The sequence below is a fragment of the Syngnathus scovelli genome, chromosome 9 (assembly GCF_024217435.2).
Source record: "Syngnathus scovelli strain Florida chromosome 9, RoL_Ssco_1.2, whole genome shotgun sequence".
Taxonomy (NCBI): Eukaryota; Metazoa; Chordata; class Actinopteri; order Syngnathiformes; family Syngnathidae; genus Syngnathus; species Syngnathus scovelli.
In genome coordinates this window covers 11,878,925-11,891,428 of record NC_090855.1, presented here as the reverse complement: position 1 = coordinate 11,891,428, position 12,504 = coordinate 11,878,925, and the positions used below count along the sequence as shown (strand labels likewise).

At 51.6% G+C, this 12,504-nt stretch overlaps 2 protein-coding genes across 7 annotated transcripts in view; both read right to left on the bottom strand.

The window, feature by feature from the left end:
• The window catches only part of syngap1b (synaptic Ras GTPase activating protein 1b), a 30,111-nt gene extending 29,509 nt beyond the window's left edge, over window positions 1-602 (bottom strand). The window contains exon 1 of one of the 4 annotated variants that reach the window (XM_049731415.2): window positions 251-602. In XM_049731415.2, the coding sequence (XP_049587372.1) occupies window positions 251-272 (22 nt within the window). In that variant the 5' untranslated portion in view covers window positions 273-602. The remainder of the gene's footprint in view (window positions 1-250) is intronic. The other 3 variants (XM_049731413.2, XM_068651782.1, XM_049731414.2) reach the window with 3 other exon arrangements.
• Window positions 603-1,982: 1,380 nt separating this feature from the next.
• phf1 (PHD finger protein 1) lies at window positions 1,983-12,372 on the bottom strand. 3 transcript variants are annotated; one of them, XM_049731647.2, is made up of 15 exons: window positions 11,862-12,372; window positions 11,442-11,520; window positions 11,263-11,340; window positions 10,680-10,766; window positions 9,921-10,015; window positions 9,643-9,791; window positions 9,483-9,578; window positions 9,020-9,088; window positions 8,815-8,938; window positions 8,518-8,585; window positions 8,297-8,428; window positions 4,467-4,545; window positions 4,234-4,349; window positions 4,051-4,119; window positions 1,983-3,517 (listed from the first exon to the last, which is right to left on the bottom strand). In XM_049731647.2, exons 2-15 carry the CDS (start codon window positions 11,479-11,481, stop codon window positions 3,235-3,237), a joined length of 1,485 nt encoding a protein of 494 aa, XP_049587604.1. In that variant the 5' UTR covers window positions 11,482-11,520; window positions 11,862-12,372; the 3' UTR covers window positions 1,983-3,234. The 3 variants fall into 3 exon arrangements, with proteins under 3 accessions (XP_049587604.1, XP_049587603.1, XP_049587605.1); XM_049731646.2 differs by having other exon boundaries at window positions 11,263-11,344; window positions 11,862-12,369; XM_049731648.2 differs by having other exon boundaries at window positions 3,341-3,517; window positions 4,070-4,119; window positions 11,263-11,344; window positions 11,862-12,369.
• Window positions 12,373-12,504: the final 132 nt, after the last annotated feature.

Here is a 12,504-nt window from a genome sequence, read left to right as displayed (position 1 = left end):
CATATGGATAGCATGTCAGCCAGAGCCGAGGAACGGAGGAGGAGAAACGGAGGAGGAGGTGGTGGAGAGGAGGAGGTGGAGGGTGGGTGGGGGGGTAAGGGATGCGAAAGCAAGGGAAGCCAAGCAAGGGAAGGGAAGGGAAGGGAAGAAAAGGGAAGGGAGGATGGGCAAAATACAGAAGGCAGAGGGTGACAACGTGAAGCTCCCTGTGCACAGCACTGAAAGAAGAATGTAAGAAAGCCAGCTGTACCTTGGATGGGAACATAGGACATGTTCCAACGGCATTGAACGGAGGTTGCGGCAGGTCTCGGCGTTACACGGAGCAAACACTGTACTAAAAAAGAAAAAAAAGAAAGAAAATGAATTTAAAAGAAAAAGGCAGGCGGCGTACTCCTTCCTATGGGAGTCGATGATGATGGTGAAGATGCCAATAGTCCGCCGTGATCACCATCGGCATCCTAAAAAGCATCATGGTGAGGAAAAGAAGAATCCACCACCGCCGCTTTCCGAAAGCGCGCGTGGCTCCCTCCCTGTGCATCCAAAAAGAGACGACAGGATGCATAAACGTGTGCGTGCGCGTGCGTGTGTGTGTAAGCGAGGGAGGGGGACACGAGTGGGTGAGAGTGAGCTAGAACCAGAGCCAGCCAACTGCCGCTACTGTGGAGCCTACTTGGGTTCCAGGCAGGGAACGCCCAGCTTCAATATGATTGGGTGCTGCATCTGGGCGGGAAAGAGAGCCAACGTACAGCATCCACATCACCGTGCGCCACCTTGAAATCAATCACGTTATGATGTAAAATTTATCACGTTAGAACCTGCTACAAAATCAGTTTTTGTGGGGGGGAAAAAAAAGGCTTCTAAATAGCAACGACACAAACGTTGATTGTTTTGGATCCTTTGTGTTTTTCACAATTGCGGAACCGCTTAAAACTTTGGAAATAGGTGATCTTTAAATGCTTAATTTTTTATCATCGTCCCTGGAAATTGTGTTTATATGCTCGGAATTTAAAAATGAATGGACATCATCATTGTGTCAAGGCATTCTCATCCGCATTTCCACTTTTATACAAGTTAAAAGCAATAAAATAAAATGTACTAAAAACTAAAGGATGACCTACCTGGAGAAAGCAGCCAATCATATAGCAGCGAGTGCCTTGCAGCCACTCATTACAGCGGGGGCGTGTCTTGGCAAATCTGCAATGGATTCCGGAGAAACACAGCCAACTGCGCATGCGTATAGATTAAGTTTTTCCGAAAATAACCAACAAACTCTAGATAATCTTCGTATTGTCCACTTTAGGAGTGTCCAGCTATTTCGCTTGCTGTTTAATTTTGGACCAGCGGCTAAGAGCAAGCTAAGCTGATGAGAAAGAAGGAGGCGACCTGTTTAAAGGCCCCAATTAGCGCCTCCAATTGGGCCGCCGCACCAGAAAAACGGTCCAATTGTATCATGCTCGGAGGAGCCATACTCCAAGACACTTTCTTTTCCTTCCTCTGCGGTTGATCAACAAACTCAAAAGCATTTTTCTGTCTGCGGGCCTTTCAAAGACACAAATCACGTCTTGTCTCCTTTGGGTGTCTGACTGACGACCGGAACTTCCATTTCGGAAGCGCATCCGGGGAAACCAAAGAGCCAAAATGGCGTCTTTCGATTAAGGAGTGTTGCCTTCTATGAACGTGGGAAAATGCGCCTTCAACAGACAAGACTAGCACAAAACAACTTTAATAGCGCCTGTAATTTCTTCAAACCGTCTATATGTATTTATATATGTAACGTAGTTTAAAAAATAACGGACGTTTTGTGTCTTTTTTCAACAGACATTATTCCAAAGAAAGCTCTATGGATGAATATTTGGCTTCTCGGAGGGAGAAATGCAGCATCGTGCTTTGGTTGAAGAGTTGAAGTGTTGTCGCCGCTCAGTGGTCAATAGTAGAAACAGCCCGTTTCACAATTTAGACTTCAGTTCAAATAAATACGCAACTTTTATCTCCAGAACATGTGCGTCTTTATTCCCTCCTTCCTTGTTTTGAGAGAACCAGCTAAAACGAGCACTTGACCGTACAAACATAGCATTAAAAAACACACAAAATACATTCCACACCATGGTAGGCCCTTCTCCGTCCCGAATGCAAAATAATGTGGCTGCCCAATTAGAATCATTTCATAGACTAAGACTGATATCTGATTACCAACATGTCTCAAATATTAGTTAAGCAAGCTACAATCGCTTGGTGACATAATCCAATGAGAGAACTGTGCCAGATGACTTGGGGTATTTTGTAGCATTGGGGGGGGTCCTCGATTTATGAAGTTTGTTGGAGATTCGAAACTCATTCGCTTTGCTGGACAGCAAATTATTACGTCACTTGTACTACAGATGATTGCAATAATTGATCATCCGTCGATACTTTGTGTGACATGCGTGTGTGTAAAGAGTGCTCTTTTTAATCATTACATCAAAACCCATTACAAAAATGTTTTTTTCCATGGTGGTGGTGGTGGAGGGATGAGGGGATCTGGAACGGACAACTTACATTTCCATTAATTTCAATGGGAAAAATTGATATGACAGAAGTGTGCTTTCTCACGAGTTTTATGAGACACAAGCTGTCAATCGGTCCTTTTTTGTTCTGAATTACGTGAGTTCTGTTAGCTTAATGCTAACACCGAATGGAAAATGTCAGAGATGGGCTAAGGACTAGCATCTGCGCGGTAGTTTTATAAACCTTTGGGCACCGCATATTTGCGGCGCAATACACGCAGACAGATCAAAGTGATATGCACAGGCATATATTGGTTATCTTTTGCAAAGAACGACGAATATTTCGGAGTCTCCATTTGAGCCAAAATGTGTCAAAACCAGTTGAATTCCATTTACAGTCTATGAAACAATGCCATTCTGACATGTTTTTTATCAGGCGTAATATCAGAGTGCTATTTTTCTGGTTCAAAAAGACACAACAACTTTTTATGTTGTGTTTTGGGGGTATGGCTGGCACCCGATTAAAGGCTGAAAAATGTTTTGAGACGGGTGTGTTTTGTGTTCCCAGCCAACTCAACTCATAGCTCAAGGCACCACTATCCAAGACGGAACCAACCAGCTTTTGAAGTTTCTGTGAAAGCGGAGCGCCCTGGCTGGGCCGCGGCTCCCCCAAAAGGCAACCGGTCAAAAGTTCTAATCGCAGCAGCCCACACAAGCGCACCCTGTGTTTTGCCTCCTCTTCTCTCGGGGATCAGTACAAGCCCACGTTGTCCCACTCCACCAGGTACTGCACCTTCCCATCGGGCGTGACGCGTCTGGCCAGGATTCTGACTGCCTCGCCTCCGCCCCAGCTCCTGGGGAGCCGCCCGTCGTGCGCCCCGTCCGGGCTTCCGGCCCCACCCGGCAGGGGACAAGGCGGAGAGTCGCACAGCAGGAGGTCTTCCGCTTGCTTGTGTCCCGACTGGTGCAGGCGCTCGCTGGAGTTGAGCGGGTATGGAAAGCAGGGCGGGGCTACTCGGCGGCAGTCCTCCGTGCTGGCCACACCAATCGAAGGAGGAGAGGAAATACAATTTAGCCATTCGTCCGCAACCGGTCCACTGTCAAGCTCATCCACAATGATTCGCATCCCCGATTTACTTCAACGAGTATATGTATTTCAAACCCTCAGCCTGTCAACAGCCATTTCTGTAAATCATCCGTGAAAGCCGATCGACATTTGCAAACCTCGGCTTGGACTTTGGAAAGCTATCGTCAACATTTTGGCTTTTTTTTTTTTGGCAACTGATGCCAAACCAGAAAACTGGAAAGAGTTATTGCCTGTTTATTTACAGCGCTAACTGACTAACATGCAGCTGAAGCCGAATCTGTCAGAAAAGGGGCCAAACGGTGATTGTTTGCAATCATCTTCTTTTGACTGAACCCAAAGACAATCAGTCTGCTTTGCCGAAAATGCAAAACATTTCTTGTCGAGAAGCTGAATTTGATGTGTGCGGCTTGCTTTGATTGCGAATGCGTTGCGGACGAATGAAAGAATTGCCAAGCAGACCGCTTCCTGAAGAGCAACAACCTGTTGGAGTGATGCAGACCTCTGGCGAGCGCCGTGTGGTAGAGGGCGTACATCCGCTTGGGGGGAGAACTGCGCAAGAAAAAGTAGGCACCACTTTGTGAGCCTCTGAAAAAGCCTTTGCGCAAATTTTTAGCCGCTCCAATTTAAAGCAAAGGAAACAAAATGGCAGCTGGCACGCGTCACCTCAGATGGAGTTCCTCCTGGGACTTTGCGGGCGCATACAGGCCGTCTCCTCCCGCGTAGCCGTGGCAAAATGGTAGCGGCTCCACTGCGTTGGACGGAACGGGCGGCGGACTAGCCTGGACGGCGGAGACAAAGCAAGATGGCGCCACGTGGTCGGCATCATCATTTGGTACCGATCGCAGCGAGCCAAACCGGCGGCGCCTGACCGATTGACAGCTTGTTCGGACACTGACCTGCGTCTCGGTGATGCGCCGCTTTGATTTACGTGATTCGGGTGCAGGCGGCCTCCTCTGACACGGCAGCGACGGCGGGCTGAAACGCAAACAATAATGATGCAAATGAGAAATCAGAAAATTCTCAACAAATATGAGTCCACTTTCAGGATTTGATGGTTCTTATGACTCGTCACAGCACACAAACTTTTCCAAAAATGAATGTAGATGTCGCCCTGTAGCCACAAAAGTAAAAAATCCAAGTCGTGGCAGTGCAAGAGAAAAAAAGAGAACTGAATGGAAGCAGGGGACAGTGCACCCTCTGGTGGACAAATTGAGCGACGCTCATTTATTTATTTATTTATTTATTTATTTATTTATTTATTTATTTATCTATCTATCAATCCATCCATCCATCCATCTTCTTCCGCTTATCCGGGGTCGGGTCGCGGGGGCAGCAGCTATAGGACGGACTCCCAGACTTCCCTCTCCCCAGCCACTTCATCTAGCTCATCCCGGGGGATCCCAAGGCGTTCCCAGGCCAGCTGAGAGACATAGTCTCTCCAGCGCGTCCTGGGTCGTCCCCAGGGTCTCCTACCGGTGGGACATGCCCGGAACACCTCCCCAGGGAGGCGTCCAGGAGGCATCCTGATAAGATGCCCGAGCCACCTCATCTGGCTCCTCTCTACGTGGAGGAGGAGCGACTCTACTCCGAGTCTCTCCCGGATGACCCAGCTTCTCACCCTATCTCTAAGGGAGAGCCCGGACATCCTGCGGAGAAAACTCATTTCGGCCGCTTGTATTCGGGATCTCGTTCTTTCGGTCACGACCCATAGCTCGTGACCATAGGTGAGGGTAGGAGCGTAAATCGACCGGTAAATTGAGAGCTTTGCCTTTTGGCTCAGCTCTCTCTTCACCACAACGGATCGGTACAGGGTCCGCATTACTGCCGACGCTGCACCGTCGATCTCGCGCTCCATCCTCCCCTCACTCGTGAACAAGACTCCAAGATACTTGAACTCCTCCACTTGGGGCAGGATCTCATCCCCGATCCAGAGAGGGCATTCCACCCTTTTCCGATCGAGGACCATGGACTCTGATTTGGAGGTGCTGACCCTCATCCCGACCGCTTCACATTCGGCTGCGAACCGTTCCAGCAAGAGCTGGAGATCACAGCCTGAAGAAGCCAACAGCACCACGTCATCTGCAAAAAGCAGAGACGCGATGCTGAGGTCCCCAAACCGGACCCCCTCAACGCCTCGGCTGCGCCTAGAAATTCTGTCCATAAAAATTATGAACAGAATCGGTGACAAAGGGCAGCCTTGGCGGAGTTCAACCCTCACTGGGAACGAATCCGACTTACTGCCGGAAATGCGGACCAGACTCTGGCATCGGTGATACAGGGACCGAACCACCCTTATCAGTTGGCTCGGCACCCCGTACTCCCGAAGCACCCTCCACAGAACCTCCCGAGGGACCCGGTCGAACGCATTCTCCAAGTCCACAAAACACATGTGGACTGGTTGGGCGAACTCCCATGCACCCTCGAGGATCCTGCCGAGGGTGTAGAGCTGGTCCACTGTTCCACGGCCAGGACGAAAGCCACACTGCTCCTCCTGAATCCGAGGTTCGACAACTACCGACGGACCCTCCTCTCCAGCACTCCTGAATAGACCTTACCGGGGAGGCTGAGGAGTGTAATTCCCCTGTAATTGGAACACACCCTCTGGTCCCCCTTCTTAAAGAGGGGAACCACCACCCCAGTCTGCCAATCCAGAGGCACTGTCCCCGATGTCCACGCAATGTTGTAGAGGCATGTCAGCCATGACAGCCCCACAACATCCAGAGCCTTTAAGAACTCCGGGCGGATCTCATCCACCCCCGGGGCCTTGCCACCGAGGAGTTTTTTAACTACCTCAGTGACTTCGACCCCAGAGATTGGAGAATCCGCCTCAGAGTCTCCAGGCCCTGCTTCCTCAATGGAAGGCGTGTAGGTGGAATTGAGGAGGTCTTCGAAGTATTCTCCCCACCGACTCACGACGTCCCGAGTCGAGGTCAGCAGCACGCCACCCCCACTGTAAACAGTGTTGACGTTGCACTGCTTCCCCCTCCTGAGACGCCGGATGGTGGACCAGAATTTCCTCGAAGCCGTCCGGAAGTCATTCTCCATGGCCTCACCAAACTCCTCCCACGCCCGGGTTTTTGCCTCAGCAACCGCCGAAGCCGCGTTCCGCTTGGCCATCCGGTACCTGTCAGCTGCCTCCGGAGTCCCGCAGGCCAAAACGGCCCGATAGGACTCCTTCAGCTTGACGGCATCCCTTACCGCCGGTGTCCACCAGCGGGTTCGGGGATTGCCGCCACGACAGGCACCAACGACCTTACGGTCACAGCCTCGGTCGGCCGCCTCAACAATGGAGGCGCGGAACATGGTCCACTCGGACTCAATGTCCCCCGCCTCCCCCGGGATGTGGGAAAAGCTCTGCCGGAGGTGGGAGTTGAAGCTCTTCCTGACAGGGGATTCTGCCAGACGTTCCCAGCAGACCCTCACAGAGCATTTGGGTCTGCCAGGTCGGACCGGCATCTTCCCCCACCATCGGAGCCAACACACCACCAGGTGGTGATCAGTTGACAGCTCCGCCCCTCTCTTCACCCGAGTGTCCAAAACATGCGGCCGCAAATCCGATGACACGACTACAAAGTCGATCATCGAACTGCGGCCTAGGGTGTCCTGGTGCCAAGTGCACACATGGACACCCTTATGTTTGAACATGGTGTTCATTATTGAAAATCCGTGTCGAGCACAGAAGTCCAACAATAGAACACCGCTCGGGTTCAGATCAGGGGGGCCGTTCCTCCCAATCACGCCCTTCCAGGTCTCACTGTCATTGCCCACGTGAGCATTGAAGTCACCCAGTAGAACGATAGAGTCCCCAGAAGGAGCGCTCTCCAGCACTTCCTCCAGGGACCCCAAGAAGGGTGGGTACTCTGAGCTGCTGTTTGGTGCATAGACACAAACAACAGTCAGGACCCGTCCCCCCACCCGAAGGCGGAGGGAGGCTACCCTCTCCTTCACCGGGGTGAACCCAAATGTGCAGGCGCCCAGCCGGGGGGCAATAAGTATACCCACACCTGCTCGACGCCTCTCACCGTGGGCAACTCCAGAGTGGAAGAGAGTCCAGCCCCTCTCGAGAGGGCTTGTACCGGAACCCAAACTGTGTGTGGAGGCTAGTCCGACTATATCTAGTCGGAATCTTTCTGCCTCGCACACCAGCTCGGGCTCCTTTCCAGCCAGAGAGGTGACATTCCATGTCCCAAGAGCCAGCTTCTGCAGCCGGGGATCAGACCGCCAAGGTCCCTGCCTTTGGCCGCCGCCCAGCTCACACTGCACCCGACCCCTTTGGCCCCTCCCACAGGTGGTGAGCCCATGGGGAGGGGGACCCACATTTCCTTTTCGGGCTGTGCCCGGCCGGGCCCCATGGGCGAAGGCCCGGCCACCAGACGCTCGCCTTCGAGCCCCGCCTCCAGGCCTGGCTCCAGAGGGGGGCCCCGGTGACCCACGTCCGGGCGAGGGAAAACGAAGTCCATTTATTTTTCTCGTCATAAGGGGCTTCTGTGAGCCGTGCTTTGTCTGGCCCCTCACCTAGGACCCGTTTGCCATGGGTGACCCTACCAAGAGCATGAAGCCCCCGACAACATGGCTCCTAGGATCATAGGGGCACGCAAACCCCTCCACCACGATAAGGTGACGACTCACGGAGGGGTATTTATTTATTTATTGCTGGCTGGCTGGCTGGCTGGCTTAGTTGGATTGAACGATTGCTGTCAGTTTTGTGAGCAAACAAGACGCTGACCTTCTGCGATGGGAAATGTTGATGGGCGGCTCAGTGATGAGGGGCGACGAATCGGACAACAGCGGCGGCGGCGCTCGAACCTGAAGCCCAAAAAGACACTTCTTCTTCTTGATTTCTTTTCCAGAGACAAACCTGTGTGGGAAAATATTTGATGTATGACACAAAAGACTGAAATAAGCCGACAAAGGCATTTGAAGACACGGAATTTGTGGTTATCTCACCTGTCCTTTTGGGAGTTGAGTGCGTTGAGGAGATTGTGACATCGCTCTTGCCTTGGCGTGTCAGAGAGCTACGCAAAAAAAAGTCAACACTTAAGACAGGGTAAAAAAGACAAAACGGCTCTGCTTTCTCTTTTTAAGCTTCTGTCAACTTTGCACTCTAGAATGCTTTGAATTCGACGTTAATGACAGCTAATGGGCTTCAAGCCCGCGTTGCAAAACCCGAAATAAAAAAACTAAGTGCCAGCAGCATTTCGTCCGATTTCATCATGGTGCTTTTAAGCAGAGGATTCGCAGTACCTCGCCCAGGAGCAACGAGTCCCAGTTCTCGTTGGTGAAGGACAAGATTTCATGGTCAAAATCAAAGTACTTCCTCTTGCAGCACAGGGACAGGTGGTAGAGCACCAAGTGGGCCAAGTCCACCCTGCATTGGGAAGGAAGAAAGAGAAAGAAGGTGAGCCGCTTTGCACGCAACGTGCATGGCTATCAAATGTCCTGCCATCACCAGGTCATGGGGAGTCTTTTGACTGTTTCGGGTCCTTTATTACACACTGAGCACTGGAACTGATAAAACCTGAAACAAATGCAAAGAAAACAGTCAAAACAATTGCAAAAAAAAAAGTGCAAAGAGGAAACCTTCCAAGCATGATATTGGAATGGAACTGATGTCAATCCACTTCCGGTTTGGAGCCAGGTTTGCGTTCTCGCAACCCGGGTGTCGGCAAATTAATTCAATAAAAGCATCGTTGGGCGCTCAAGCCGCTGTTGTTTTTCTGTCATTTCAAAAAATCATGCGACTGACTGACGCCGGATCTCGGTTGACATGGCAACAACATTGCCGAGCAGCAGCCCTTTTATGGGCTGAAAGTCACGTGGCAGAGTGCAAATGAAACACGCCCCTCTGTAGCGTTATTGTGATTTGGTGTCAGCTCTGTTGCTAGCTTAATGTCACGTGGGAAGGGACTTACCTGTCGCCGTAGAGGATAGGCTTGCTTAGACACTGCGTGCAGGCCTCGTGGAACCACTGGCCGCAGCTTCCGCACTGAAGCATCTTCAGGTTCCACCTGTATGAGAAACAAACTTTCAGTTCCTTGCGTGCGTCAGAATTTGCCGTACGGCCTCACTCACTCTCCGGGTCCGGCGCAGTAGCAGTAACACTGCTGCTGATTGGACAGGTGCTGCGCGTCCCAGTCCAAAGATGTCAGCTGATACGGCAGCCGCAGCTTCATGGAGTGCATCAGGCGAGCGAAGCGGCCACGTTTAATGGCACCCCCTCTCTGGGGAGGGCGGGATTTCAGGACAGGGTGTTAGTGGCCGGACGCTCAGTCATACCAGAACTATCCACTGTGAGAGTTAGCAAATAGCGAGGGCCGACCGCCACGATAATATGGTTTTGTATTTGCGACCTTGGTTGCCACGGCAAAGACGCACTGGCGACAGATCCAGGATTCGTCGTCGGCTTCGGGCTCGATGCTGGGCGTGTGGCACTCGGCGTGATAACCTGCGGGAGGGAGGGAGGGAGGGAGGTGAGAGGGAGGCCTTTGACATTTTGCCCAAGGGCACAGCCCCTGTTGCGCTGCCACGCATCCCTTTACTACTCCATTTGCGTCCTGGCAGAGGCAGCTCTTTTGAGCTCAACGCGCACACACATACGCACGCACACACACACACACACACACACAGACAAACACACACAAACACACACACACACGAGCAGCCATGATTGTCAGATGGAAAAAAATCTTAGCTTGTTTCCTGCCTTTATTTTGATCATTGGGGGAATTTGGACCTCATTCTTGACATTTTGGTTATTTCCATCTTTGCCACATTCAAGATGGCGTCTGATTTATTTGGGCTGTCTATGCTTTTCAACGCAGACATTTTTCTTGAAAGGAGTCACGCAAAGCATGCTGGGTATTGGGCCAAGCACCACCATCAATGACACGTCAATCAAGATTCCGACTTGGCACCTCGTATCTTTTTCCGCTAATGCCTTTTTCCCCCAAAATATGTCATTGGCTTGCCTTCCAGTCGCTACGACGTTTCTGCAAGGGACGCGCATAGATCATTTATGACGGCGCCTTGTTTATTTTCCTTTCCGAGTCAGATCGTCAAGGTCGGTGTGGGAGCAAGACGACGGTGCGTGATGAGGTGCTCCTCCTTACCGTGGCGACATTTCAGACAATTTACGAGGGGTTCTTTAAGAGGCGGCGCCTCGCAGATACAGCAAACGTCTTCCTCGCCGGCTGCGACTGCATGAGAAGAAAAGGAAAATAAGGGCTGCAATAATTTGTTCGTCAACAACTTATCCTTCATCAAAAGCGCAAATTGAAGATCTGGCTTGGGCAACATTTTCTTTTGACTAATATGTTGGGGATGTGCCCCCCCCCCCCCCCCCCCCCCCCCCCCCCCCCCCCCAGTCAAAGGGCAACATTGTGATGAATGAAGGAAATGAATCGATTTTTTTTACATCCATCTCAGTGCGCCCTCTGCTGGTGACTACAAATGAGGTCAAAGTGGCCTCAGGCTCATATTGCAAACGTCACACACAGTTCACTGGTTTTCCGAGTAAGAGCTCGTGACGTTGACGACGATTTCAGTCGACAGGTTCAAAACAAGATGGCAGCCCCTGAGACGGACGACGTGCGATGCCAGCCGTTCGTCACAATACCGTTTTTGGCTGAGTGGGGCCCCGCACAACATATTCTTGCAAATGTGATTTTGGACTGACAGAAGAGTTTTCCTCACAGGAGTGGATGTCTTTTCTCAGGACCCAGAACTCGGAGTTGTCCTCAAACCTGACCAGGCAGCATTGCTTGACGGTGTCTACCTGAGATGGGTCGGTCAGTCGGGGGAGGGGGGTAGGGGGGGATTGACACAAAGCGTCAGGCTTCAAATAGGCAAAAGGGTACCAAGAACGCACTTACCCGCTTGACGTTGCCCAGGTAGAGGAGCCCGTCGCTCCATCTGGCCAGCACGTCGTCGCCCTCGCTCACTCCCCCCATCCTAAGCCCACCGACACACACACACACTCACAGATGTGCAAATGGAAAATGGAATTTATGCGCTCCACACTTGGATGAGGGAAGGATATGGCCGGGAGGAAGAAGAGGAAGAGGAGGTGTTTACACCCCCCCCCCCCCCCCCCCATTTTGGATACGTCGTCAGTGAGGTTAAACGCCTCTTCTCCCTCCCTTTACCTTTTTAGTTTTTTTTTTTTTTTTTTTTTCTTTTAGGTGAGCAAGAACACGAGCGCACACTGAGCGAGCGAAACAAGCGATGATGCCAAAGTGGCTCATGATGACCGCCGCTGCCGTCCACTTTCAGCAGCAGCAAAACTTGCCTACCTTCTGTCAAGTCCAACTCCTTCCTTCCTATTTCCTTCCGTCCGTCCTTCCTTCCTTCCCGTCGGGGTCACGCCGATTCGCGGCCAGGCTACGTGTGCATCATCATCTTCATCATCATCAGCAGCAGCTTCTTCTTCACCGCTGGCTGCCTGTGCATGCGTGCAAGTGTCAGTCAAGAGGAGGAAGAGCAACTAGGAAGCCAGCATGCCTCCTCTGCCGCCTTGCTTTCTGCCCCTCTCCTTTTTGTTTCTTTTTTATTTCGTTTTCTTTTTTGCCTCAGCGTTACCGATCGCCTTCGCTGTTTTATTCTGAGCAAGCAACCGCCAGCGTATATCAAGCCGCCAGAGACGCCATCTTCCTCCTCCTCCCCCTCCTCTCTCTCGCTGTCTCTCACCGAACGACTTGTTGTGACGCAGACATAAAACACGGAGATAGAGAGGGAGGCAGATACAGATAGAAGGGGGAGGCTGCTCGGTGACGGGTGGACAGACCCCCCCAAATTGGGGCATGATGATGATCATGATAATAATGGTGGCGCATGGCAAGATTTCGGGATGGGCGGGGCGGGGGGTGTGGGGTCGGCGGCAGCGCGCAAACCTCTAAACGGTCAATTAGGCAGCCAATTAGGGAGTCTTGAAACACC

Coding starts and splice junctions, on each gene's coding strand:
- phf1 (XM_049731646.2), bottom strand. CDS start 11,519: ATGGGGGGAGTGAGCGAGGGCGACGACGTGCTGGCCAGATGGAGCGAC. Junction 9,792..9,920: donor TCTTTGCCGTGGCAACCAAG/GTCGCAAATACA, acceptor CGCCCTCCCCAG/AGAGGGGGTGCCATTAAACG. Junction 8,429..8,517: donor CTCAACTCCCAAAAGGACAG/GTGAGATAACCA, acceptor TTTCCCACACAG/GTTTGTCTCTGGAAAAGAAA.